Source organism: Physella acuta, unplaced genomic scaffold (genome assembly GCF_028476545.2).
Source record: "Physella acuta isolate Inbredline_101_S28 unplaced genomic scaffold, ASM2847654v3 ptg001582l, whole genome shotgun sequence".
Classification (NCBI taxonomy): domain Eukaryota; kingdom Metazoa; phylum Mollusca; class Gastropoda; family Physidae; genus Physella; species Physella acuta.
Window position 1 is genome coordinate 163,732 of NW_026733096.1, and position 27,797 is coordinate 191,528.

Consider the following 27,797-nt stretch of genomic DNA (forward strand, 5'->3'; position numbering starts at 1 on the left):
ATCAAGTGCCCCCCCCCCCCCTCCCCGGAAAAAAATGTCTGGAAGAAACACTGGCTGTCTCTTTTTAAAATATTAACAACAAAAAAAAAGTTTTAACAATGAGGTGGATATGCACCCCCCCCCTCCAAACTAAGGTTGCCTAATCCAGCAAATTTACAGCCTGTCGTGCCTTATTTGGTTTAAAAAGCATAATTTTAAAAAAATTAAGCTATGTAGAAATAAGTTTATAAGCTTTTGTTGTATTTTTTTCTTTGAGAAAATTAAAAACGTTTACACATAGATCTAGATTCTAAATGTATTGTTCGAATAAAAAATTAAAAGAATTTCAAATGTAGGCCTACTTAAATTTGGTTTTTCTTGTTTGATCAGTAGAAAGAAAAAACTACAGCCCACATCCAAGCAAATGAAAAGTCAGTTCAAAAATTGTATTAAATAAGTACAAAATGACTTCCTGTTTGATTAAGATTGATAATCTAGATCTAGAAATCTAGATTTGTAGATCTACTGTTTGGAAGTATCGAACCCCGCCACTAGTTTCATATCACGTTATCACTACACATGCGCATCCAAATAATAGTTCTATTAAATCTTAATCATCAGCACTAACTAGATCTAGATACTAAATCAGATCGTGAATCATGTCAAGAGCCAGATGTGTCTTGACACCTACGAACCCCACGAAAGAGTAGTAGAGTAGACTGACTCACCAAACTTGATTGAACCCAGGTTAAGACCTAGAATCTAGATCTAGATCTATAGTATAGCCTAGTAATAGATCTAGAAATCTAGATTTCTAGTATCTATCTTCTAGAGTCTAGAGATGTAGATCAGGATCTAGAGTCTATATTCCACTTAGATCCAGTCTTGATAATTAAATAATTATATATAATATTATATAATATATAATATTATATATATATATATATTTATTATATATATATAATATAGATCTAGATTTTTCTAGTATATAATAGTGACTTAGATGATAGTGTAGTCGTCTATCTAGAATCTATCTAGTTCTAGATCTATAGTTAGTACTCTATACTACTGAGTATTTACAGACTATGCTGTATTATTTATAGTAAATGAATTAGTTACCTCACTACTCACATAGCAGCAGCTATGACACAATTCATTTGATTAAAAAGATAAATAAAAAAATAAGAAAATGAAAACAGAAATGAATGGTTTTGAAAGGGTGATTTTTAATGATGCCTGACACTCCAAACAAATCAAAATAAAGGGTAGAATCCAGGATTTTCTAGTCTCTAGGCATATTGAATTTTGATGTTTAGTGACAAAGGCGGGTTCAATAAATAATGTTACAAACCAAATGTTAGCCGTTTTTGTGTTTTTAAAAGACTTTTTAAAATTGTAGAATCTAATAAAAATTTATCAGTATACTCAACTTTGAATGAGCTCAATAAATATTTTAAATCACTGATGTGTAACAATGAGGGGGGGAGGGGGGGGGGGTGGGATAAAAATAGTTTTTTAAAGTGCCATTGCAAATCTATATGACACCTTTATGTACAATTTAAAAAAGGGGGTCAAATATCAGCCTCACTGTATTTTAGGTTAGAGGTAAACAAAAATTACACATAGGCCTTGATTAGTGCAGCATTACCATTAATCATCACACACTATTTTCCTGCCAGTATTTAGGACTGTCATGGGGGACTGCAAAGAAAATTGCAGGTGACCGACAAAAGTGGAGGGAGCTTTCTGTGGCGGCCCCATGTGTCTTGGGTACAAAAAGGAAAAGATAATGATGATTTAGGCCTATATAATAACCTAACAATAACTTTGTTGTCTGCCTTGTAGTTCTCTCCACCCATTCAGACAATGTAATAATAAGATTAAATAAAAAATGTAACCACCATGCTCCCTTATGTTGTGTAACATTTACATGGCCAATTATCAGCATAATCAATACCATCGGGTCAGCAAAGTTGGTAAAGCTCATAGTTGCTGAACCAAAAAGTCTCGAGTTGATGAGGCTCGTTAGCCACTTTTCTAGGAGAGACAAACACATAAATCTAACAACTGCTACCTTGTAGTTCGTTCTTGGTTGGACAAAGACTATGGAAGCAAATCCAAAAAGAAAAGCAGGCTGAAATCGAAGTAAATTGCCTCAATGGCGCGTAACCAATTGACGTATACTTAATTGTGTTGGAGGGGATCTCTTCCAACACTAAAATTAAGAACGAAGAAGAAGAAGAATACCAGTATTTTTATTAAGCCTAAGCCAATACAATTTTATGAACATCTGCTTTAAAAACTCCTTTCAGCTTATTCTTGCAAGAACAAAGCACCCACCTCTTTTACAAGCTTGTTTTCACCCTCTCAAAAACCAGCCAAACCCACATATTTGTAATCTGGTAAATATCATTTCACCCTTATTGTTCAGGATATGGATTATGTTTGGGATTTTATCTCTATCATATAAAGATTTTATATATATATATATATATATATATATATATATATATATATATATATATATATATATTTATATATATATGTGGATATGGGTATCAATTACAATACTTATAGTTATAAATATTAATATATAAATATATATATATATATATATATATATATATATATATATATATATATATATATATATATATATATATATATATATATATATATATATATATATATATATATATATATATATAATAAGTCATGTGGATATGGGTATCAATTACAATACTTATAGTTATAAATATTAATATTCTGTTCTATTTTAGAGTAGGCATACTGTGTTAATGATGGCCAGTTTTTGTAAACAGCTGAAAGCCTTGCTATGGAGGAATATTTTACTTAAAAAGAGAAATCCCATCATGCTGCTTCAGGTAATATTTAAAAATTTAAAACTGTTCTTATCCCTTAGCTCATGAATACCTACATGACCAACTAAATCAGCCTGTTTCACAAATGATTACCCCAAGTGTATCATTGATAATGTTAGTGATTTATTGAGCTAGCTCTAACCTTTAGATCAGGGGTCTCCAAACTTTTCAGTCCGACGGCCGCATCAACTATCAAATTTCAGTTCGGGGGCCAGTTTCTTCCAGGCATGTCTTTGATTTTTCTGGGCAAAGTTCCTCAGCCATCACCAACAAACGATTTTTCCTTGGACAAAAAGATCTCCGCGGGCCGGATGAGAGGGCTTCGAGGGCCGCATCCTGCCCGCGGGCCGTAGTTTGGAGACCCCTGCTTTAGAGCAAGAGACAATCTTGGCCCGTTACTCTTTTAATTTATTCTTAGATAAATATACAAAAACAAAATTAAGTTCAATTTAGTAACTTATTTGTGGTATGAATGTATGTGTTGCACTTTACTGTAAAGCACACAACTGTAACTAAAAGACAAAATTGTGACTTTTAGCCTCATCTTTCACAGCCTAACAAATGTTTTAAGTGAACTTGATTTCAGCCAATACCTGTAATCTTTTTCAGATTATTTCAGAATCATTTTCTTTACTTTTTTTATTGCTGTTTTTCAGGAATTACTCTTCCCCGTTTACTGTGTTGGCCTCTTTTCCGTGCTGAAAATTTTAACGCAGCAGGACATCAGACCAGCTATAAGATTTCCTGTCGTCAATCTTAAAGATCCACAGTTAAATAAAGTATTTTATTCAAAAACTGAGATCTATGTTGTACCAAATACAGAAAAGGTATTTAGGTTTACTTTAGTAGCAAATAGACTTTAGGTTTTAAGTGTTAAAATAGTTTAGTTTGTCTTTAATCAATAATTGATTCAATAGAAGTTTTAAATATTAACTAATAGTTATAACAGCCTTTATTAAATTGAGTTAATTTATTTTTAAGTAGTTCAATTCTCCTTTTATATTAGGTTTAGTTTATTTAAAATAGGTGTACAAACCCAGAATATAGTCCAAAAATGTGTAGCAACAATATAAATGTTGCCTACAAAGTACTAAATATCTCAGAGATTATTGCCCAATCATTCTATAGAATGACCTAAACAGTAGTCTAAGAGTCAATTAAAATTTTGAAAATGGAGAGATATTTATATCACATAATACCTAAAAAGAAACCATAATGTAAAGTTATGGTAATAAGAGGGTTAAAGTTAGGGTTTGACAGAAATTGTTAGCTACCTTGGTTTTCCTATTTTATTGTTAACGAGCCAGCCCGTGGCATAACATATATATATATATATATATATATATATATATATATATATATATATATATATATATATATATATATATATATATATATATATATATATATATATATATATATATATAGTTTTCAAAAATTGCTATTCGCATATATTGTTTTGTAACATTTAAAATATAAAGAGTTCTAAAATTTCAAATCATGTATAGAGTGTGTTATAAATTATAAATATAAACGAGCCGACCCGCGGCATATCATACGCCGCTATTTAGTTGTTGTTTTTTCTACTTTTCAGTAATTCATAATTTGTGAATTCGACAGTACCAACGCTGACACTGAAAATATTTCTTTAAAACACTATAAGTAGCTCGTTAAGGACCATAACCCCCCCCCCCCTTCCTCCCTCCCCCCCCCCCCACGTTTAAAATCGTTTCAAACTAAATTATCTGCCCCTAATAGCCGTCACCAAACCCGACTCCACGAAGGTAAACATAGCGTGAACCACAGCTCACTAAGACCATGCAGGGGTGGGGATGGTTGGGAGCGCGTTTACAGCTTGTTTTCTAGCGTCTCCCAGAAGAAAATTATATATATAGATTGTTCTTTTTGATGTATGCTAACAAAGAGTTATGCGTCACTTGTTGTTTCCTGTATTTCTTGTTTTGCTAGCATAATGCACAAATTTCTGGAAGGAAAAAAAAAAGTTATTTTACACTATGCCACTAATTTCAGTTCTATAGAATCCTGAAATTTTGCTTTTTGCAAGAACATGTCTTTCTTAAAAGTACATAAAGAAAGTAATAAAAAAAAAAGATTTTTTAATTATCATTCTTGTGTATTATCTTTAACTTTTTACACATTGTGTGAATGAGTAACCTTTTTGCCTGGTTGATCAAAATTTGTGATCCGTTTTACAGGTAAAAAACTGGATGGATGACATATTTAGTCAGCTGCCTGGAAGTTTGAGGTACCAACTGTTTGCAACTGTAGAGGAGGCTGAAGCTGCTTATCTGGAAGCCAGCTCTAATGTCTTGGCTGGAGTTGTTTTCCATTTTACTTCAAACACTTACTCTTATGCTATAAGAATTGGCTACAGTGACTTTCCTGGTCATGCTTTTACTACTGCAGGTAAAGCACGGCAGCAAGCAAATTCCTTCAAAAATGTATCTCCTTTTCTGATTTACTTTTGACTATTGGATGTATCTTTGCATTGATTTGTTTCCATATTTTTGTTTCATGATAAAAGTAGTGTTTTTGACTATTTTTATCCAGATTTTTGTCGCAATCTAAAAGATGGTGTTGATACAAGCTCTACATGCTATGTTCACAGTTATTTGACCAATGGGTTTGCTGCTTTGCAAGTTGCCATAGAAAATGTTTTGCTGAAAGTTAGTAGCCTACAATTAGTTGTTAACTTTGTTGACTCATTGGACAATCTTAAAATAATTTGCCTTGACTATGACTGATACATAGTGACACTTTATTAAGACACATGCAGTGTGACATTTTATTATGACACCTGCAAAAGTGACAATTTTTTAAGACGCCTGGTGGAGTGTGACATTTTCTAATAAGTTCTAGTTGAGTAACGCAAGAGTGGGGGAATCACAATTTAAAAAAAAATGTAACAAAATTTCTTTTCCCAGAATGCAGGCATTACGGTTAATCTTAAATCAAGGGTAATTCAACTTCAACTGATGCCAAAGCCGAAATTTATACCAGACACAAAACATTTTCATGCCTTTGCTTCCATCCAGTTTGCTTCTTCATTTAGTGCATTGGCCAACTTTCTTGTTGTCAATATTGTGGCAGAGAAGGAAAAGAAAATCAAAGAAGGAATGTTAATGATGGGCTTAAGAACCTCAGTTTTTTGGTGAGTGATTGTTGCTTGAATGAAATAGTGTGTTAGAACACATGATTTTAAAGTTTTACATCAGACTCATCAGTGTGGGAAGTCCCTGATGGCTACAGCAATTGAAAACTAAGCTAGCTGCTAAATCTAACAATGCAGAACAACTTAAATTCACTCAAACTTTACACATTCATGTTTGATAGAATATTATACTTTTTAAAGTTAATCTTTAATTTTTTGAATTGAATGTAATAACTTGTCAGAAAATGTATCTTTGAAATACTTTTTTTTTCTTTAGGTTAGCCTGGGGCCTTATATATCTAATGCTGGTCATCCTGTCTTCTGCAATGATTATTGCTTTGATAGTTGTGAGTGGCTTTTTTACAGAGAGCAACATTTTCATGTTGTACATCTGCTTTTTGCTTTATGGATCTTCAATCATCACATTTGGCTTCATGCTGACTCCATTCTTTAAGAAATCAAAAGTGGCAGGGCTTTTTACCTGCTTCTTGACAGTCGCCCTTAGCTTTCTACACCTGCTTATCAAAAAAGAGCCTGGCAACTATGACTCTAGCCAACCAACGTATGTCCAGTGGCTGATGAGCTTGCTGTCTCCTGTTGCTTTTGCCTTTGTAATTGATCAGGTAAGTGAACTCCAGCTCTGTTATAAATCTGGGTAAAATAAAGGTTCCTTTTGTCTTTAGAATTGATCAGGTAAGTAAATTCCAGCACAGAATTTCATAATTCAGCCCCATCTATTTATACTACAATAAGTACGTGACAGTCAATAATACCATTGAAAATAGGTTATACAATCTTCAGGAATAGTTTTTGATTCCAGCAAATAATCATCCCCATTTAACATTAATTTCATGTGGGTAGAATTATTTTCATAATTTACTCAATGTGAGCACTTTTTTTTTGCATTATGTGATAGTGGTAAGACAGTAGAGCACACAATTGCTAATTCACAAGTAGGGATTTCAGATCTCAGACTCAAGTACCTATATATATATATATATATATATATATATATATATATATATATATATATATATATATATATATATATATATATATATATATATATCACTACCACCCCCACCCCACCCCCACATGATCTGGTGAGCTGTAGTTCACTCTAAATGTTTACAATATCATAGAGCCGGGTTTAGTGACGGTTGTTAGGGGCAGAAAATTTAGTTTGAAATGATTTTAAACTTACCGGAGGTAACTCAGAGGAGGCTGCTTTCACGGGGGGGGGGGGTGTGTAGGGTAGGGGTTGGGGGAAAGGGGGGGGGGGGTTAGTGTTTTAAAGCAAATATTTTCAGTGGAAGCATTGGTACTGTCGAATTCACAAATTATGAATTACTGAAAAGTTTAAAATAAAACAAGTAAATAGCAGCGTATGATACGCCGCGGGTCGGCTCGTATATATATATATACACGTATGTATGTGTGGATTCATTTATAAAAATCTCGCTTTAGGGAGCTTACCTAGACATTTTCAAGAATGGATTTGGTTTCGATGACTCTTTAACTTTTGGAAAATTTCCTCTCTATGCCCCAATCTTGATGCTCGTTGTGGACACCATACTTTATTTAATATTAACAATTTATTTTGATAATGTTATTCCTGGTAAGTTAATTATTTCGCTTCTCTGTTTGTTGAAATTAAAAATAACTTTCTTTTGTAAATCATGTAGGCAAAGTATTCTTTCTAGCATGATAAACAGTTAGCTTTGTGTTTAATGTATTTAGAGTCTATAGACAAGGTTCCCATGCTTTTTTTTGTGCGTCGACCCCTTTTTAAAAAATCAAGTCCCTAGCAACCCCAATACCATAGAGAATGGCCTTTTTAATAAGGTAATTATAAACTCAATTTTTGACAGAATAGGCTACCTAGATCACATTTATTTTAATTTTATAATGTATACGAAATCATTCAAACTTCAAGACACTATTAAAATTGTGAATATTATTTTTAGTTTACTGTATAAGTTGGCAACCCCACAGAAAACCCTTCGTTACTGCTGTGACCCATGTTGGCAGTAGCGTAGCGAGGGGGGGGGGGGGGGCGCCGACCATAGGGGGCGCCAAAATGGGTTGGAAAAATAAATTGAAAGGTTGAGGGGGGTGCAAATCGAAAGTTTGAGAGGGGGGGAGTGCAAATCGAAATCTTGAGGGGGGGGGTGCAAATCGAAAAGTTTGTCCCCGGGCGCTGGGTCGCTACGCCTCTGCATGTTGGGAACCTGTGGTCTGTACAATGCCTTACAGCATTTTATTTGTTAACGTGAATCTGGTAACAATCAGACATGAGATCACTAAAGGTTGACCTTCATGAGAGTGTTACTGACTTATCATTTGGATCCCTGTAAGATTTTAAGTATTGGAAATGTGTCAGGAACATGACATGACTCTATTATAACAGGTGAATATGGAGTCAGATACTCTCCAGTTTACTTCCTCAAGGCATCCTACTGGTGCTCATCTACAGTTAAAGAAGAGTCACTCAGACTTATGAGCACCTCAGAGCACAAATTGCTGGCGCATGATGTAGAGCCTATTGCTAAAGATATGGAAGAGAAAGTTGGGTTAAGGTGATAGATTAAATTTTTATTTTATGTATGTAGTTTTAATTCTGTCAAGCACTTGAACAGAGAATAGTTAGTCATGTTTTGTCTATTTTTCCTTACCAGGATATCATCCTTGACAAAGTCATATGTCAAATATTTTCCTGAGCTAAAGCGCGTGACTGCAGTAGATGGTAAGTCAAAATTTTCATAGACTTATAAAAGCAAAAATTTTTTTTGCCTAAATTTATTTTACATTTTTTTTAATGAACCACTTATCGTTCTTCAGATTTTAGTTTAGATGTATATGAAAGTCAAATTACATGCTTACTGGGTCACAATGGAGCAGGAAAAACTACCCTTTTAAATGTGTTAACTGGAGTAGTGTCCCCTAGTTCAGGAACTGCAACTGTAATGGGTTTGATAAAAAGTTACTTTTATTAATTTATGAACAGCTTTTTAAATTTGTATTATATTACTATAGTATAGAAACATCACATTTTTTGCATTACAGAGACAATGGTATCAATATTTTATGAAATTAATCCATAAGACAATGACGTTAATTCATTATAGAGATATTGATCTATTGAAGATATATATGTATTGCTATGGTGTTAAACACAATACTAATGACAACTTTTTTCCTGTCATAACAATTTAGATGGCTGCTATAAGAATTAAAAAAAAAATTTGAATAAATCATTACAATTTTTTATTTAATATTGATTAATGGCTAGCTAGATGTAGTTTTTCTTTATTTTAATGTTTTTAAAGATTAAAATCAATTGTTTATTTCTGCAGGAAATCACAAAACCAAAAGAGTTGGAGTATATTAGAAATCTTTGTGGCATATGCCCACAGACCAATATCCTTTATGATGAACTGTCCTGTGCTGAACATTTAAAGATGTTTGCCAACATTAAAGGAGTTCCTGATCATCTTATCAATGAACGTGTAAGAATGTCTACTTCTTTCAAAGCATTTTTTTTTATAACCATGGCAATCAACTTTATAGAATATATTATCATTAAAAAAATATAGTGCAATATTTCAATTTTGTATTTCTTTATATTACTTTTTGAAATATTTCCGCTGTCATCTTTCGCCGATCATCATTTTAATTTAACCATAAATATTTCTTTTGTAGATTGAGTCAGCTTTGAAGGATGTAGATTTGTCTGACCAGACTCACACATTTGCTAAAAATCTCAGTGGAGGCCAAAAGAGGAAACTCTCAGTTGCTATTGCATTTATCGGTGACCCAAAAGTAAGATGGTTGTGTTTATGTTATACAAAATAAGATAAATTATTGCTTGATTTAAAAGTTATGAGCTAAATAAAATGAAAGTTAAAAAAAATAACAGTTGTGAATAGGCCTATATTTTTATTTAAAAAATCTTTATACAGCTTTTGCCAGTTATTCCACCTTAGCAATATTATATTAATCAGTGAGGTTATATGTTTAAATAAATATATTATTATCCTTCCTGTCGTGAAATCTAAATTTCCCCTACTAATGTTAACAACAACTCACCCAAACTGGAAATTTAACAAACACTGAATAAAGTGACTGAAAAATGAGTCAGAAATGCTTTTGTTTGTTTAGTTTGAACTGGACACTTTAGTATTGTACTCTTAGCCAGTAATGTTGTTTAGGCATGCACATACCAAAAACAATAAGTCATGTACTTAACTGTATGTAAAGGCAAAATCCATAGTGTGATGTGGGGTTTCATCTACATGTCAGAAATGTTTTGCTTGAGAACAGGTTATCCTATATTATTTCTATGTGTAGAAAAGCTTAAAGTATTTCACTAATATATTTTATGTTTCACATAGAAAAGCACATGTACCTCTTCCCACAACAACACTGTTCTCATTCCTACCAACAGCTACTTGATCAGCTTGTTTTTTTTTTTTACATCACTGCTTTTAACCACATCATTCCTGCAGTCTACATAATCCACCACAACAACCAACCTCAAATATTTCATACTCTCCAACACTTGCTATCCTTTGCAAATGCTATTTAACTCGATCACATACTAAGGTCAGCTTTCTGTCATAATCTGTCTAGTCTACTATTGGTCTGGTCATATTTTAGGTTATACATGGGTCAATAAATATAGATACATCATAACAATAAGTGCAGCCAAAAAGAAGTTATATGTCTAAAAAAACACAAAATGTAAAAATTTGAAGATAAAGAGTAGAAGACTTACCCCATGGTCCATTGTTTGCTTCTAAATTATACAAAATCATTTCAGTTGGTATTTCTGGATGAGCCAACAGCAGGCATGGATCCCTTCTCTCGTAGACACCTTTGGTCTCTTTTAAAAAAGAAAAAAGAAGGCAGAGTTATTCTTCTGACCACCCACTTTATGGATGAGGCAGACATCTTATCAGGTAAATAACCCTGTAGCTAGAAATTTTGTAATTTGTATGGCTTATACCAAGCTAATTTTTCTTGTGCTAGTTGCTTTAAATATAAAATCCATGCTTTGATGTGTATGGGTACATTTATCATATTTACTCATGCAAGGCTTGTTTCTGTTTGTTAAATCATAGAGGGTATAGTGAAAAAATTAGTAAACATTTAACTTTACAGACAGAAAAGCTTTCATACAGAATGGTAAGCTACGCTGCTGTGGATCTTCTATGTTTTTAAAGAACAAATTTGGTATAGGCTACCATTTGACGTATGTATCTCGCATATTCTACCAAGTTTCTTTATTGTTTGTATTTTATCTACCTTATTTAGTTAAACATTCTTGTAAAAATATTTTTTGTAAATATTTTATATTAAAACTTCTTGGTTCTTAATTATACAGTTGGAACGGATTCACTCAACACTATTAAGTAGTACATCTCAACTTGTTATGTGCCATATAGAATTTCAGCCTGATTTCAGCCTGCTTTTCTTTTTGGATTTGCTTCCATAGACCTTGTCCAACCAAGAAGAAACTACAAGACAACAGTTGTTTAATTTTGGAGTTGTCTCTCCTTGATGAGTTGCTGTCCTTAACTATCGAACTTCATCTACATGGGCCTTCGAACCATGAGCTTAACCCACCCAACCATGCTGACCTCATTTTAGTTAAACATTAAATGCAGATTAAAATTAAAACCTGTGATTTGTATTCAGGATTGTTATGGGTTCCAATTTTCTAGTTAAAGAAGTGATAATCTATTAAACTAAAAACAGAGCTCTAGTGAAGAGATCCTGTTGTTTTTTTTTTTAGGATGGTTATAGCCCCTGAATGTCAAGTTGATAAAGTGACATCAATGCTGACTTCTGTGATACCCAGCACTAAACACCAAAGAACTCATGGGAAAGAAGTTGCTTACACTATGTCACTTAACGATGTGCCTAAATTTTCAAGTAAGATTTGAAAAATCTTGATAGGTTGGTCTGGTTTTTAACAATTTTTTTTTGCTATTTGTTACCTTTTAGTCTACATTCTTCACAGAAATTTTTATTTGTGTTATAATTAACTGCTTAAAGCATGACCCCCAAGTCAGACCTTCTTAATACTTTTGCAGTAGGGCCAGGCTAGGGGCTTAATGCAGTCTTGCTAGGGGCTTAATGCAGTCTTGTAGTATAGAGCCAGGCTAGGGGCTTAATGCAGTCTTGTAGTATAGAGCCAGGCTAGGGGCTTAATGCAGTCTTGTAGTATAGAGCCAGGCTAGAGGCTTAATGCAGTCTTGCAGTAGTATAGAGCCAGGCTAGGGGCTTGATGTAGTCTTGCAGTAGTATACAGCCAGGCTAGGGGCTTAATGCAGTCTTGCAGTAGTATAGAGCCAGGCTAGGGGCTTAATGCAGTCTTGCAGTAGTATAGAGCCAGGCTATGGGCTTAATGCAGTCTTGCAGTAGTATAGAGCCAGGCTAGGGGCTTGATGTAGTCTTGCAGTAGTATAGAGCCAGGCTAGGGGCTTAATGTAGTCTTGTAGTAGTATAGAGCCAGGCTAGGGGCTTAATGCAGACTTGCAGTAGTATAGAGCCAGGCTAGGGGCTTGATGTAGTCTTGCAGTAGTATAGAGCCGGGCTAGGGGCTTAATGTAGTCTTGCAGTAGTATAGAGCCAGGCTAGGGGCTTAATGCAGTCTTGCAGTAGTATAGAGCCAGGCTAGGGGCTTAATGCAGTCTTGCAGTAGTATAGAGCCAGGCTAGGGGCTTAATGCAGTCTTGCAGTAGTATAGAGCCAGGCTAGGGGCTTAATGCAGTCTTGCAGTAGTATAGAGCCAGGCTAGAGGCTTAATGCAGTCTTGTAGTAGTATAGAGCCAGGCTAGAGGCTTAATGCAGTCTTGTTGTATAGAGCCAGGCTAGAGGCTTAATGCAGTCTTGCAGTAGTATAGAGCCAGGCTAGGGGCTTAATGCAGTCTTGCAGTAGTATAGAGCCAGGCTAGGGGCTTAATGCAGTCTTGTAGTATAGAGCCAGGCTAGAGGCTTAATGCAGTCTTGAAGTAGTATAGAGCCAGGCTAGGGGCTTAATGCAGTCTTGCAGTAGTATAAAGCCAGGCTAGAGGCTTAATGCAGTCTTGAAGTAGTATAGAGCCAGGCTAGGGGCTTAATGCAGTCTTGTAGTATAGAGCCAGGCTAGGGGCTTAAGCATGTCCACATTGTTGTGTTTTAGAGGATTCCATAATGGTTTACAGGAACAACCAGATTGTAACAATTCTGTTCCATAACTTAATGTTTTTCTATAAAGCTGCTTACAAACTAGTTACCAGGAAGGAATTAGATCTATTTCTGTGTATTAACTATAAACACTCTGCAACACACAAAAAATACCAAAACCAAACACACTACATTACACTACAGCTGTTTACCATCTATGTTTAGTAATATTTGTAAATACTTCATTGAAAGTAAAGTACCCTTTCAAAGCTGATGGTGCCTGGGGCAGGTAGAGTTCACCTGTTTCTCTGGCCTCGACATATGAACGGATAGTGTAGTCAGTACTATTTCCAGCCACCTTTACTTTCCCTAACAAACCAGATACTGGATTAGCAGTTGTATTTTGTACCATCTGACCACACATTCCCCGCCCCCCCCCCCCCCCCCCCCTCTAGATACTTTAGTTACATTTTGTTTTTTTAAATAGTTTGAAAATTATTTTTTTTTTTTTTTGCAGAATTGTTTAAAACCATTGATAGGAATATGAAACTGGGAATTGAAGGCTATGGAGTATCTATGCCAAGCCTGGAGGAAGTTTTCTTAAATCTAGGTCAGCTTACATTTTCTTTGATTTTAAATTTTTGGTTAATTTTTTTAAAGCACCTTTGCACAGTGTAACTTTATCCACAGTAAATCAGCCAAATTAATGCCAGCACACTGTGAGGGATTCAGACCACTTGAATATCAATGTTAAAATTTTCATTACAAATAATTAAACCTAAATAAAAAAAAAAAGTCATATTTTTTCTGTTGACTGGATAAGGTTATCAAAAGAAAGCCTTTGTTTAAATAATCCAGTCATTTTAAAGTGCTAACTTTGCTTGGTTAAAATTTAAAAAAAAAAGAGTAATGTGTTGTAATATAATTATACCTTATACTAAGAAAGCAACCAATCCATGAATGGTAATTAGTATTTAATTACATGCAACAGAAGGAGCTGAGCTGGTTGAAGGTGATAAAGGAGAGATGACCCATACAAATCTCAGCCACAGCCTGGCTAATGATGCCACAGAAGTTGACATACAGAGCCCAGACGATGTTGACTTACAAATTTTTAAACCAACTGTAAAGGGCGCTAGTTTATCTTTACAAAGATTTAAAGCATTGATGAAGGTAAGGATTTTTTTGCAAAGATTTGTGGCACTGTCAAAGGAAAGCTAATCAAAGAAATTCCTTATTGAAGAGAAAAACGTTACTAAAGTAAGAAATGAATACTTGAAAATTATTCTCTTTGTATAAGACTATATGTTATATAACCATGGCACTGATTTATGGAAAATTAACTTGTTCTTCTTGTGATTTCATTCTTAATTTTGTTGTTGGAGCGGATTTTCTTTATGGACTTGCTTACAGCAGTAGTTTGATGTTTCAGTTTTCTTCTCTCTCAGATAGTTTGCTGTCAACAGCAAACGAGCCTCATCTGCCTGAATCCAAACTTGGTACAAAAGGGTTTGAAATCATGTGCTCTCCTGCCTGACAGTGCTGTGTTCCCCCCCCCCCCCCCCCCCGCCATTAAATGTTAAAATTTGTGACACCAAAGTTGTTAAATTACAGATTCGTTTCCTTATGGTGATGCGCAGCTTCACTGCACTCAATAACCAAATTGGTGCTCCTCTCGGCTTTGTGGCTTTTGGTCTGTTAATTGCAAAAGAATCACACCAGTTACCACCACTGGATAATCCTGGAAGTATGGACCTTACTCATTATATCTATATTGCACCAAGACCTAGTTTCCTGGCACTTCAAGCACCTGTGATATATATACAATTACAAATACCAGCACTACTGGTCTATGATGCTGTTGGTAAGTATACATTTAGTTTAAGCTTTTAACTCCTTCATTTTGATTACAAATCTAATACAGTATCCTCTCAAAACTACAGCTGTGTAGTACATTGATGTGCACATTGGAAGAAATGTACTATATTTATATCAAAGTAGGTTATGCAAAAGATAATCTTGCATATCTTAAATTTATTCATCACAGTAATTATATCCATTTGAATCCCACAAATTCTATCACTCGTTAATGACTTACATGATTGCTTTGTTATTTAACAAGTAGGTATCATAATAGTGGAGGAAAAATAGCATTGTTTATTGAATGCGAAATAGATGTTGGGGACATTACTTGGTTCATTTAACCAAGGATAATTTGCCTGAGAAACAAAGGTTTAAAAACATACCACATTGAAGAAATTTATGAATTCACATATTTTTGTTGTAGTTTTTCAAAAGAATTAGTTGTTATAAAAAATAATTGTACAAACGTTTGTTACAAACAGTTTCAATCAAAAGGAGATTTTGTTATTTTATCAAAGGGAAAAATGTATATATTCAAGCAGATTGATGACATTTTTCTGACTACACAAACAATGTTTGAATCATATTTTGGGTGCTATGATTTGATGTGTTAAGCTTAAATGGCTTGAGTAGGACTACTGTTGCTTAAAGTATAGCCAATAGAACACACATGTATGTCTAGCTGCAGCATTATTTATCTTCCCATAAGCTCGGATTTACATTGCCATTTAACACAACATTGCAAATGTTTTCTTTTTCCACTGTCTTTTCATTGTTTTCAGATAACGCTGTTTCAAAATCTGTAATCACAGATTTGAAAAGACGATTTGTAGTGGAAAGTTATCCAGCTAGCTCAAAAGATTTAGCTGCAGTAGCTCCACATCTTCTTGGGATTCAAATCACCTCACTCACACCAAAGGTACTTTGGACTTTATCACCTCCCTCACACAAAAGGTACTTTGGACTTTATCACCTCCCTCACACAAAAGGTACTTTGGACTTTATCACCTCCCTCACACAAAAGGTACTTTGGACTTTATCACCTCCCTCACACAAAAGGTACTTTGGACTTTATCACCTCCCTCACACAAAAGGTACTTTGGACTTTATCACCTCCCTCACACAAAAGGTACTTTGGACTTTATCACCTCCCTCACACAAAAGGTACTTTGGACTCTATCACCTCCCTCACACATAAGGTACTATTAAATATTAATTAAATATTTCAAGCATCAATGGTGTAAAAGTTGAACTTGAAAACAATAGTTTGTGTTTAAGGCTAGATTTCTATTTTAATCAAGCTTGTATTATAACCTGCTTTACCTACCAGAGCTGGGTAGACTCAGGAATGTTCTGCGGCTTGATCCCATGATCCAAACTTAAGACTTTTGGGTTAGTAAGCAATGGTCTGCCTTTTGGCCACACCATCCCACAGATACGTCAGTTGCACTTACAAATAATAATTAGCATTGGGACTAGAATTGCTAAATTACATTTTTGTTATTTTATTCTGTCGCTTCTGATTCACAATTCATATTTTAAATGATAAATTAATGGGATCACATATTTTTTCATTCTTACAGTCTCTGACTGACTTTGTGATAATCTACAATGACTCAGCAATACATGCCATCCCTGCTGGAATTAGTTTAGCCACAGACATCACCCTGAGAATGAATGGTGATATCCACACACATATCCAAGTGTATGTTCTGCTTTGGCCTAAGATTCCAAACAAATCATTGGCCGTAGACTGGAATAAAGACACCATGATTTCTATTATGTTTGTTGGCCTGGCTTTTGTATTAGTGCTTCCAGGGTTTGCTGGGGATATTATAAAGGACAGAGAGGTAGTTCACAGTTAATTACATGAGCTTGTTTTATCAAGTATATTTGAAGGAAATAGATTTTTTCAAGGATACAAATTATATTGCATTAAAAAATGTTGATCTATTTGGCAGAACTGTTTGCATTGACAGAAATTCAAACTAGCTATAACATAAATTATCTTTTTTATGTATTGAATACAAATCTTAACATCTGTATTATTTACAAAATAATTGTGGTAGTATGTAGATAAAGATCTAGTTCCAGTTTTAAAATGTATTTACGAAAATAGTAACTATTTATGAAGCTTTAAAATTATAAACATTGAACAAACATAATATTACAAGCTTCAAACAAATATTGAAGATGAAATATGCATTAAACATGAAATCAGCATTAAATACATTAAACAGACTGTGATTGAAAAAAAAATGTTGTAAAAAGTTTTATTTGCTCAATTTACAAATAATGTTTTCTTTTTCAAATTATTGTAGTTGAAGCTAAGAGGACAGCTGCGCATAGCTGGGGTAACATTTAACCAATACTGGGGGACCATTTACCTGGTGGACATTTTAATTTACCTCATACCTTCAGTTAGTGTACTCATCATTGTGTTGGCTATGCAAGTACGTTTTTTATTGTTGTGATTATGTTTTGACAGTAGAGAGATAGCAATAAAAAATCTACTAAAGTGATGCCGAAATATTAAATGTTGATGTTATCAAATTTTGTTTTGTTTACCTTAACAGTAAATTCCTGTGTAAGTTTGATAAATTATAACAGGGTTGAGCTAGCAGTAGCAATACATTCCTGCCTGTGTATTTTGACAGATACATTGGTTAAGTTAGCAGTAACAATACATTACTGCATGTGTATTTTGACAGGTACCAGGGTTAAGTTAGCAGTAGCAATACATTCCTGCCTGTGTATTTTGACAGATACATTGGTTAAGTTAGCAGTAGCAATACATTCTTGCCTGTGTATTTTGACAGATACATTGGTTAAGTTAGCAGTAGCAATACATTCTTGCCTGTGTATTTTGACAGGTACCTGGGTTAAGTAAGCAGTAACAATACATTACTGCATGTGTATTTTGACAGGTACCTGGGTTTAACTCACAGGGCGCAGTAATAGCTACGATCCTGTTGCTAACTACCTACATACCACTCAACATAGTGATGGTGCTTCTCATCTCCTTCCTGTTCAATAAAGCTGAGCAGTGCTACTCTTACCTGCCTGAGATTTTGATCTTGGTACGTCTAATGTCACGTGTAAGCTATACATATATGTATTTAGATGAATACACATATTGTGTTAGATAGGATGGTGTGGTTGAGTGGTAGAGCGTTTGACTGCTAACCGGAGAGTCTCAAGTTTGAATCCCAGGCTTGAGTCTGTACAATGTCCCTGAGTCCAGATTTGATGGGTACATGACTCACGTTAGGGAAAGTACAGGCTTTTGGGCATAGTACTGACCACACTATCTCTTCATGTGCTGAGGTAACTAACACATATGAACTCTACTTCACCTGCCTCATGGACCATAAGGTAGTGCCATTTTGCCTGTTTTTTCCTTAAAAGTACAGGCTTTTGGGCATAGTACTGACCACACTATCTCTTCATGTGCTGAGGTAACTAACACATGTGAACTCTACTTCACCTGCCTCATGGACCATAAGGTAGTGCCATTTTGCCTGTTTTTTCCTTAAAAGTCTTACAATCCTAATTTTTTAAAATTATTGTGTTATGTGAAATTGAAATTGGTTGTGGTTTTTTTTTTCTTCAAGAAAACATAAGAAACTTTATATTAGTTCTCTTTGAGCATAGTTCAGCATATGAAGCTTTGGGTTATCAAAAATGTATGGGTTTTAAATTTGTAACCAGCAGTTGCACTATATTTTGTCCCTCTCTGGCAAACTCTTACAAGTCATGAGGGGGATGCATGTATCAATGCTACCTAACACTGTTGTGTCACCCACTCTATGATACACCATCACATTTATTGCTGTAGATATCAATGCTACCTTACACTGTTGTGTCACTGACTGATACACCATCACATTTATTGCTGTAGATATCAATGCTACCTTACACTGTTGTGTCACTGACTGATACACCATCACATTTATTGCTGTAGATATCAATGCTACCTTACACTGTTGTGTCACCCACTCCATGATACACCATCACATTTATTGCTGTAGATATCAATGCTACCTTACACTGTTGTGTCACTGACTGATACACCATCACAGTTATTGCTGTAGATATCAATGCTACCTTACACTGTTGTGTCACCCACTCCATGATACACCATCACAGTTATTGCTGTAGATATCAATGCTACCTTACACTGTTGTGTCACCCACTCCATGATACACCATCACATTTATTGCTGTAGATATCAATGCTACCTTACACTGTTGTGTCACCCACTCCATGATACACCATCACATTTATTGCTGTAGATATCAATGCTACCTTACACTGTTGTGTCACCCACTCCATGATACACCATCACATTTATTGCTGTAGATATCAATGCTACCTTACACTGTTGTGTCACTGACTGATACACCATCACATTTATTGCTGTAGATATCAATGCTACCTTACACTGTTGTGTCACCCACTCCATGATACACCATCACATTTATTGCTGTAGATATCAATGCTACCTTACACTGTTGTGTCACCCACTCTATGATACACCATCACATTTATTGCTGTAGATATCAATGCTACCTTACACTGTTGTGTCACCCACTCTATGATACACCATCACATTTATTGCTGTAGATATCAATGCTACCTTACACTGTTGTGTCACCCACTCCATGATACACCATCACATTTATTGCTGTAGATATCAATGCTACCTTACACTGTTGTGTCACCCACTCCATGATACACCATCACATTTATTGCTGTAGATATCAATGCTACCTTACACTGTTGTGTCACCCACTCTATGATACACCATCACATTTATTGCTGTAGATATCAATGCTACCTTACACTGTTGTGTCACTCACTGACTGATACACCATCACATTTATTGCTGTAGATATCAATGCTACCTTACACTGTTGTGTCACTCACTGACTGATACACCATCACATTTATTGCTGTAGATATCAATGCTACCTTACACTGTTGTGTCACTCACTGACTGATACACCATCACATTTATTGCTGTAGATATCAATGCTACCTTACACTGTTGTGTCACTGACTGATACACCACAACTCAGCCACTGGGCAACCGCTATTCACTACATTTGCTGTGTTTTTGATCCTCCATATATTGTCTTTGGAGGATTTCACTATATAGTTCGGGTAAGCTTTTAATTCACCACCTCTATCTTAGAATAAAAAAGTACAATTAAAACTTTTTAATGGGAACAAAACAAAATAACTAATTTACAAACATTTGTTTAAATAATTATTTGTTTGGCGTCTCTTTAACTGATCTATTACTTGTTGATTCAGATATATAGAATTGCTGAACAAAATAAAGAAGAGGTCTCCACGAGTGATTACTTTAAGTTTGAAAACCATGTTCTCTTTGCTATTGTTATTGTGAGTATGATAAAAAGGAAACTTTTTTCATTATTTTAAATTATTAACATTTGAGATATATATCCTTATTTTATCATTTCTGTAAACTTTCAGCCTTTTGTCAATTATTTTTGGATGTACATCCTGCTTTGTGTATTGGATATAAAAAAGAATGGAGGAGATATCAAGGATGCTTTCCCCTGCCATCCTAGTTCAGTTAGTGAAGCTCCTGTCAGGAACACAGACAGCTACCAAGACCAGGATGAAGATGTGAGAGCAGAGAGGATGAGAATTGAAAACCTAAACACTAGTGGAGCTAAGGTATGTTGATATCACATTATATATTCAACCTGTCTCGTCTATTGGTCACAATGTTTTGAATGGCAGCTGGACATTACCCTCATACCCCAGTCCCATAACATTACTCCAGGGGAACTACTCCATTGTCTTTACCCCACTCTTCCTCAACCTTACCCCCAAGTGAAAACCCTCCCCCCCCCTGTCTATCACTTATCCCCCTGTCCTTTCCATTGATACGAAACAAACTTTGCTAGACATAAACCTTTTATGAACATATAATTGTAATTTTAAGACTTTATTGATGGTTATCTTGTATAGATCAAGTAAAAACAAAATATTGATGTTTTGACCCCTTTTTTATAAAAAACTATAATCGCCCATCCCGTTAACACCTAACCTGTTGTTTATCACATTAGCCTATGTGGTAAATGAATTATTTGTTTTGTATAGATAGATACATTTGTCTCAAATCAACTCTAACAAATTATTTAAGACACATTGGTTTTTTTTTATTAGACACTTTGTTTATATATATTCTGTTACCATAGCAACCAGTGGCCTACACCTATGAGCTTAGAAAAGATTATGTCAAGAGAACAAACAAAACAAGCCTATGCAACACAACCTCCATGAAAACAAAAACAGCAGTGCGTAACTTGAGCATTGGTGTGGATGAAGGTGAGGTCCTGGGTCTGTTGGGACCCAATGGAGCTGGGAAAACAACAGCTCTCAGTATGATCATAGCAGAGACAAAGCCAACTTGTGGCCAGGTGAGAAGATAAGGACATGTTTTTAACAAGCAGCGATGGTGTGGTCTGATTGTAGAGTACATGCTGGCTAATGTGAAAGTCATGGGTTTAAGAATGAGTTTTAGGTTTTAGCAAGCAGGGATGGTGTGGTCTAACTGTAGAGTACATGCTGGCTAATGTGAAAGTCATGGGTTTGATGCTCTAGTCTGAGTCCCTGGGTCATCCCCAATCCTAGCATCTAGCACCCACCTACACCCTGCAATATCCAACATGGTTGTGCCATATAAGAAAGAAATATTATGCTGGATAATGGATAGCTCATAAAGATCTGGAAACTTGAGTGTGGTAAATGCTTATTTTTACTTTCTACTCTGTGTATATTTTACAAATTTTCAACTCCAATCCAAAATCTCTGAAAGCTGGTCATCACTGACAAGGGAAGGCACCCAACTATAATTTGTTATAATAGCTGCCTACAGGGAATATTAGCTATAAAATTGCTTGATAAAGTAGCTAACAGTTTTAGAAAGGGCATGACAAATCCCAGTAATACATTAAGAAAGACAACAACAAGCATTATTAGGCAAACAAAGGAATATTATTGGAAAGAATTGGAGAAAATAACAAATAACAGAAATACTCCACTGCACTTTAGGTAATTTTTAATGGCAACAACTAAATTTCTAGCATATCTGATAATTTTTAGGTAATTGTAAATGGCCACAACAAAATTTCTAACATATCTGATAATTTTACGTAATTGTAAATGGCCACAACAAAATTTCTAACATATCTGATAATTTTTAGGTAATTGTAAATGGCCACAACATAAGATCCCACATGCTGTCAGTGATGGCTTGTCTAGGCTACTGTCCACAACATGATGCATTGTGGGAAACTATCACACTTAAGGAGCACTTAGAGTTTTATGCAGCTGTCAAAGGGGTTTCCTCCAAACATATTGGAAAAGTTGTGAACTAGTAAGTTGTGTTTTAGTTTTATAGCTAGTTAGATGTGCTTTTAGGTGGGATCTAGTTAGTTGTGTTTTAGTTTTATAGCTAGTTAGATGTGCTTTTAGGTGGGATCTAGTTAGTTGCATTTTAGTTTTATAGCTAGTTAGATGTGCTTTTAGGTGGGATCTAGTTAGTTGTGTTTTAGTTTTATAGCTAGTTAGATGTGCTTTTAGGTGGAATCTAGTTAGTTGTGTTTTAGTTTTATAGCTAGTTAGATGTGCTTTTAGGTGGAATCTAGTTAGTTGTGTTTTAGTTTTATAGCTAGTTAGATGTGCTTGGGTTTTAGTTGGGTTCTTGTTGTAGGTCTATATCTTTTTGGGGACAGGTTTGTTGTGTTTTTATTTGGGATCAAGTTAGTTAAATTTTAGGTATGTAACAGCTTAGTTGTGTTTTGGTGTTTTTAATGATGTAACTATTTATATTTTTAATTGAGCTCTAGTTAGTGCTTTGATTAAAATTAACTAATGTCTTTCTGTTCACTTCATATGTTTATCCTTGATCTTACTCCCATTTTTAACTAGTTTATTTTTTAAAATCCTAATTTATAATTTGTCTCCTTTATTTTTAACCTTATTGCTGACCAGTTATCTAGAAAATATGAACTTAAGGCAACATAGAAATAAACAAGCTTTAACCTTATCAGGAGGAACCAAAAGAAAGGTCAGATTTAGTTTTTGTAGGAGTTACATAATTTAAAACCAAAACACCAATAAGGTTTTCCTTTTTTTTAATACATATATTGGTCACTAATATGTTAATGAAATGTTGAATAGAATATTTTTTTCTTATACTAGTTGAGCTACCTTCTAAGCATACTTGGATCACCCCAGTTAGTTTTATTGGATGAACCATCAACTGGCATGGACCCTCAATCTAAACGGTTTTTATGGTAAAGGTTTTACATGTTTCTTTTGTAGGGTTTTTAAGAAATTGTTCAAACTATTTTTATATGATTTGTAGTAAAAGTTTTGAAAATTTGAATTGTTTATATTTAACTTAAAAAAAAATTCAATATCAAACAAAAGCTGACTTCATTTTAGAAATCATTAAAAAAATTTAAAATCCATTTTTTTACAAACTTGAGGCCTGACTGTATCATCTATTTCAGGAATACAATCAGTGCTGACTTTAAAAACACAAACAGGGGAGCTATACTGACAACACATTACATGGAAGAGGCTGATGCCCTGTGTGGACGTGTGGGCATCATGGTCAACGGTCAGCTTGAGTAAGTCTGATGTATGTGAGAAATATATTTACCTGTTTGGTCTGACAAAGTCTGATGTATGTGAGAAATATATTTACCTGTTTGGTCAGACAAAGTGATGTATGTGAGAAATATATTTACCTGTTAGGTCAGACAGTCTGATGTATGTGAGATATATATTTACCTGTTTGGTCAAAGTCTGATGTATGTGAGAAATATATTTACCTGTTTGGTCTGCTAGTGTCTTGTGTGTGAGAAATATATTTACCTGTTTGGTCTGCTAGTGTCTTGTGTGTGAGAAATATATTTACCTGTCGGTCAGCTTATAAGAGAATGGACCAGTCATCAGGTAGATGTCACCTACATGTAAGTGGGGGTGTGTAATTGGGGTGGGGGATAGGTAAACAGCTGGTCAGTACTACTAGTTTTGTTTGTTGTTTTGTTGATCTCCTGAGATAACATATTTATTTCACTGTCCTTCTGATTATGTACAATGAATTGAACTAATCATGTCATCACTATGTCAATCAAGTATTCTTATTATGAAATAAAAGCCATAGCATACCCTTTAAGTAATCTAGTGAAATGTAATTTTGCATTTCTCCGTCTAAAAGATGCCTGGGTTCAACCCAACACCTGAAGAACAAATATGGCAGTGGATATTATCTTGATGTTAAACTTGCAGGAAATGTTTCATCAGAGATGGAAGTATGCATGGATGATCTTGAAAATCATTTGAAAACTTTATTTCCAGGTGAACGATGCTGTAGACTGGTACAAGTGTCTCTTTTTTTTTCAAAAAATATTTGTTGTAGATTTGTACAACTTTATCCTGTTTTATTATAGACTAGTATAACTTTATTCTGTATTATAGTGTTAGGTAGTTTATCATATTTATTGGCATATTTTTAAAAAAAGATTTTTTGATACACTTAAAATAATTTTTATCTTAAATAAATTTTTTTAAAAATCTATCACATTATCCCAATATCCCTACCATAACAAGAGCTACAATTATGGTAATAATTTTCAAACAGCATTAACTGTTTTGCTTAGCATTTATATAACTTTATTACACCATTTTGTTTTAGAAATGTATTTAATTTTTATTTTGGTGCTGTTTTAATTTATTTATGTTTTTTTCAATTACCCTTGATTTAATAAATGTATGATGTATATAAGCTTACACTAATTTATAGACGTTAATGCTTTAGCAGCCCTTTTGAAAACTAGAAAAAAATTATACCTTGGGTTTTTCAGGTCTAGAAAATGTTGAAAGGTTTCAAGAAAGAGCCCAGTATTCTATACCCAAAGATGATGTGAAAAATTTAGGCGTAACATTTAGTCATCTTGAAAGCTGTAAGATAACTGTTTGATATTTTTTATTTGTCCAGTTAAATGTGAAGTTCAATGAGAGTAAGAACTAACCTAATGTTAAGTTAATTTAATGATAGAAAATGTTCAACAGTAAAAATATAAGTCAATTATTGTGTTACAGGTAGATCTACCCATGGGCTGGAAGAATACAATTTTAGCCAGAGTACACTAGAGCAGGTACACACACGTTTTTATTTCTTTTCTTTGTTTCATTGTTGTATTACATTTATTTAAAAATATTCTGTTTATGATGATGTAATTGTGTGTTGATGTCAGCTGGTATAAATCTAGGGATAGCCCCACATACATTAGATCACAAGCTGGTATAAATCTTGAGGCTATTTTGTTTTAGTCCATAGGACGTCAGTGATAAAATATTATTTATAATAGAATGACTATGTATTTATATATCTTTAAACATTTTAAAAAATGCGATGTTTTCTTGTTAAAGATTTTTTTTAATGTACGTTGAATATAACTTAAATGTAATCTTCTAGTTTAAGAATAAATGTTTAATTTTTTTGTTGTTGTTCCAGGTTTTTCTACATTTTGCCAAACTTCAGACGGTTGAAGATGATGTGTATGCTAGTGATAGACCCAAACGTTTGTCTATACAGAAGTGAGCTGGTTTGTCTTGTCCCACTGGTCGTGATATGTCAACACCTGGTGGCTCTATCAACACCAGATGGTATCAACATACCTTCATTGTGTTTTACAACACCAGATTGTATCAACATCAGACCATGGTCTTGTTTCAACACCAAACTGTACCAACACTAGACCATGGTGTTGTACCAACACCAGATTGTATCAACACCGGATGGTATCAACACTAGACCATAGCTATGTACTTTACTTAACATTATTATTTGTTGGATATTATTTGTTGGATACTCTTGTCTCAAATAATGACATGATGCTTTAATTTTTTGACATGTATTAAAATGAATTCTGTCTTTAAGCTTTTTTTAATCTGCAATATAATCTTGAGTTGTGTCCCCTATTATCCTAGTAGTAGTGTTGATGACTTGATGTATTAAATGATAGAAAATTACGCACTAAACATCGATAATTTACTGATTAACATAACTACGTCAAATCAAGATGACACTGGAAGTTTCTTAAAATTTGTTTTCAGCTGGTCATATATTTACTTTTTGTTCGCTTCATTTTGAAAAGAATATTCTTGTACCTTTTATGAGATCACACTGACTAAATAAACTCCCCCATACATGAATCTCTTCCCACTGTTTAGTATAGAGGCAAACGTTTTTTTTTTAAAGTAAGCCAATCTTTAGTTTTGAAGTTGAACAACAAATTGTCATGGAAAAGTTTATTTTCACTGTTATTTCCCTTTGCTTGTTTATTCCTTAGTGAAAAAAAAAATATAGCACCTCAGTTTATAAATATGTATTGCCGCTGAATTAAACATTTCAATTATTTATATGAGTTCACTCATGGTAAGTATCTCAACGTGTAATACTAAAAACAATTATTTTTAAGATTTTATAAAAATTGGAATACATTTCATTTGTAATTCCTCGAAATAAAAAAAAAAGATCTACCTACCTTATTGTGCACGCGACCTTTGCCACATAAATCATTAACTCATATATCTCTAACACTCATCTCATTGTTTAAAAAAAAAGTTTCCCCCTAATTTTTAATTTGTTTAAATGTCGTGAATGAGTAGTAAAGCTGCTTATTAGAAGGAATGGTTTGGCTAAAGTTATCAATAAAATACATTTTTAAAATTTATTTTGTACTAAAAAAAAAACCCCACTGTTATGTAAAAGGTTAAGAAAAAAAAATATTCACTAGCTTGTGGATAGATACTAAAATACATGTTAGAAAAAACATGAAACATCGATAAACACCTTAAGACAAGAATTGATTTTTTTTCTAAAGTTAAAGATAGAAATGACGTTTTTGACCTTTTAGATAGCTTAGGTTGGACACAAGATAATCCTCTCTGTATTCAGTCGCGTCAGACGGGCTGCCGTCTTCGTATAGTAAGCTTGGTCTGGCTTCATAGGTCTATGTATATATATTATATATATAATATATATATATAACGTCCTATATATATATGACCTATATACATTTAAGACACATATATATATATGTATATGCATATATGTATACATATATATATATACATATATATATATATATATATATACATATATATATATATATATATATATACACACACACATATATCCCATGTATATTTAATATATATGGACCTTTCAACCAACCTATTATCACAATCACAAGGTTAGTTTATTCGGCTACTGAAATCATAGGTCTAATCATTGCTAATTTCAAACAGTGAAGTAGTAAAACAAACAATGGTCAACAAATAGTTTTGGATTCTATTAAATACGACATTCATTTACAGCTGTATCCACATAGTGTTTCATAACGCATTAGCAGAAAATGTTTGTATTGATGAAACTGTTGAGTTTCTTTGATTTTTTGCCAGATAAACTTTTTCGACCACTTACCAGGTAAACTGTATTAACTACTTGGCCAGGTAAACTTTATTTAGACCAAATTACAGGTAAACTTTATTCGAATGGCCATAAGTGCGCACATGGCTGGCAACTCGTTTTGCACGCGACCGTTTCAGCTAGTTTAAATAGAGTACTTGTGCTACTGAATTGACCTAAGCGGGAGAATGGTACACCT

At 34.0% G+C, this 27,797-nt stretch overlaps 1 protein-coding gene across 1 annotated transcript; it reads left to right on the forward strand.

The window, feature by feature from the left end:
- The first annotated feature begins 689 nt into the window (after positions 1-689).
- LOC131929000 (cholesterol transporter ABCA5) lies at positions 690-26,799 on the forward strand. The gene is made up of 36 exons (XM_059285191.1): positions 690-726; positions 2,292-2,381; positions 2,760-2,864; positions 3,518-3,688; positions 5,078-5,288; positions 5,433-5,548; positions 5,807-6,033; positions 6,311-6,656; positions 7,501-7,651; positions 8,444-8,612; positions 8,712-8,779; positions 8,875-9,007; positions 9,389-9,542; positions 9,736-9,855; positions 10,856-10,994; positions 11,197-11,287; positions 11,831-11,970; positions 13,724-13,816; positions 14,198-14,379; positions 14,821-15,070; positions 15,852-15,988; positions 16,653-16,919; positions 17,391-17,522; positions 17,997-18,149; positions 20,098-20,235; positions 20,389-20,478; positions 20,572-20,778; positions 21,306-21,527; positions 22,314-22,486; positions 23,104-23,179; positions 23,314-23,408; positions 23,628-23,747; positions 24,341-24,480; positions 24,987-25,085; positions 25,225-25,280; positions 25,640-26,799. Exons 3-36 carry the CDS (start codon positions 2,778-2,780, stop codon positions 25,724-25,726), a joined length of 5,040 nt encoding a protein of 1,679 aa, XP_059141174.1. The 5' UTR covers positions 690-726; positions 2,292-2,381; positions 2,760-2,777; the 3' UTR covers positions 25,727-26,799.
- Positions 26,800-27,797: the final 998 nt, after the last annotated feature.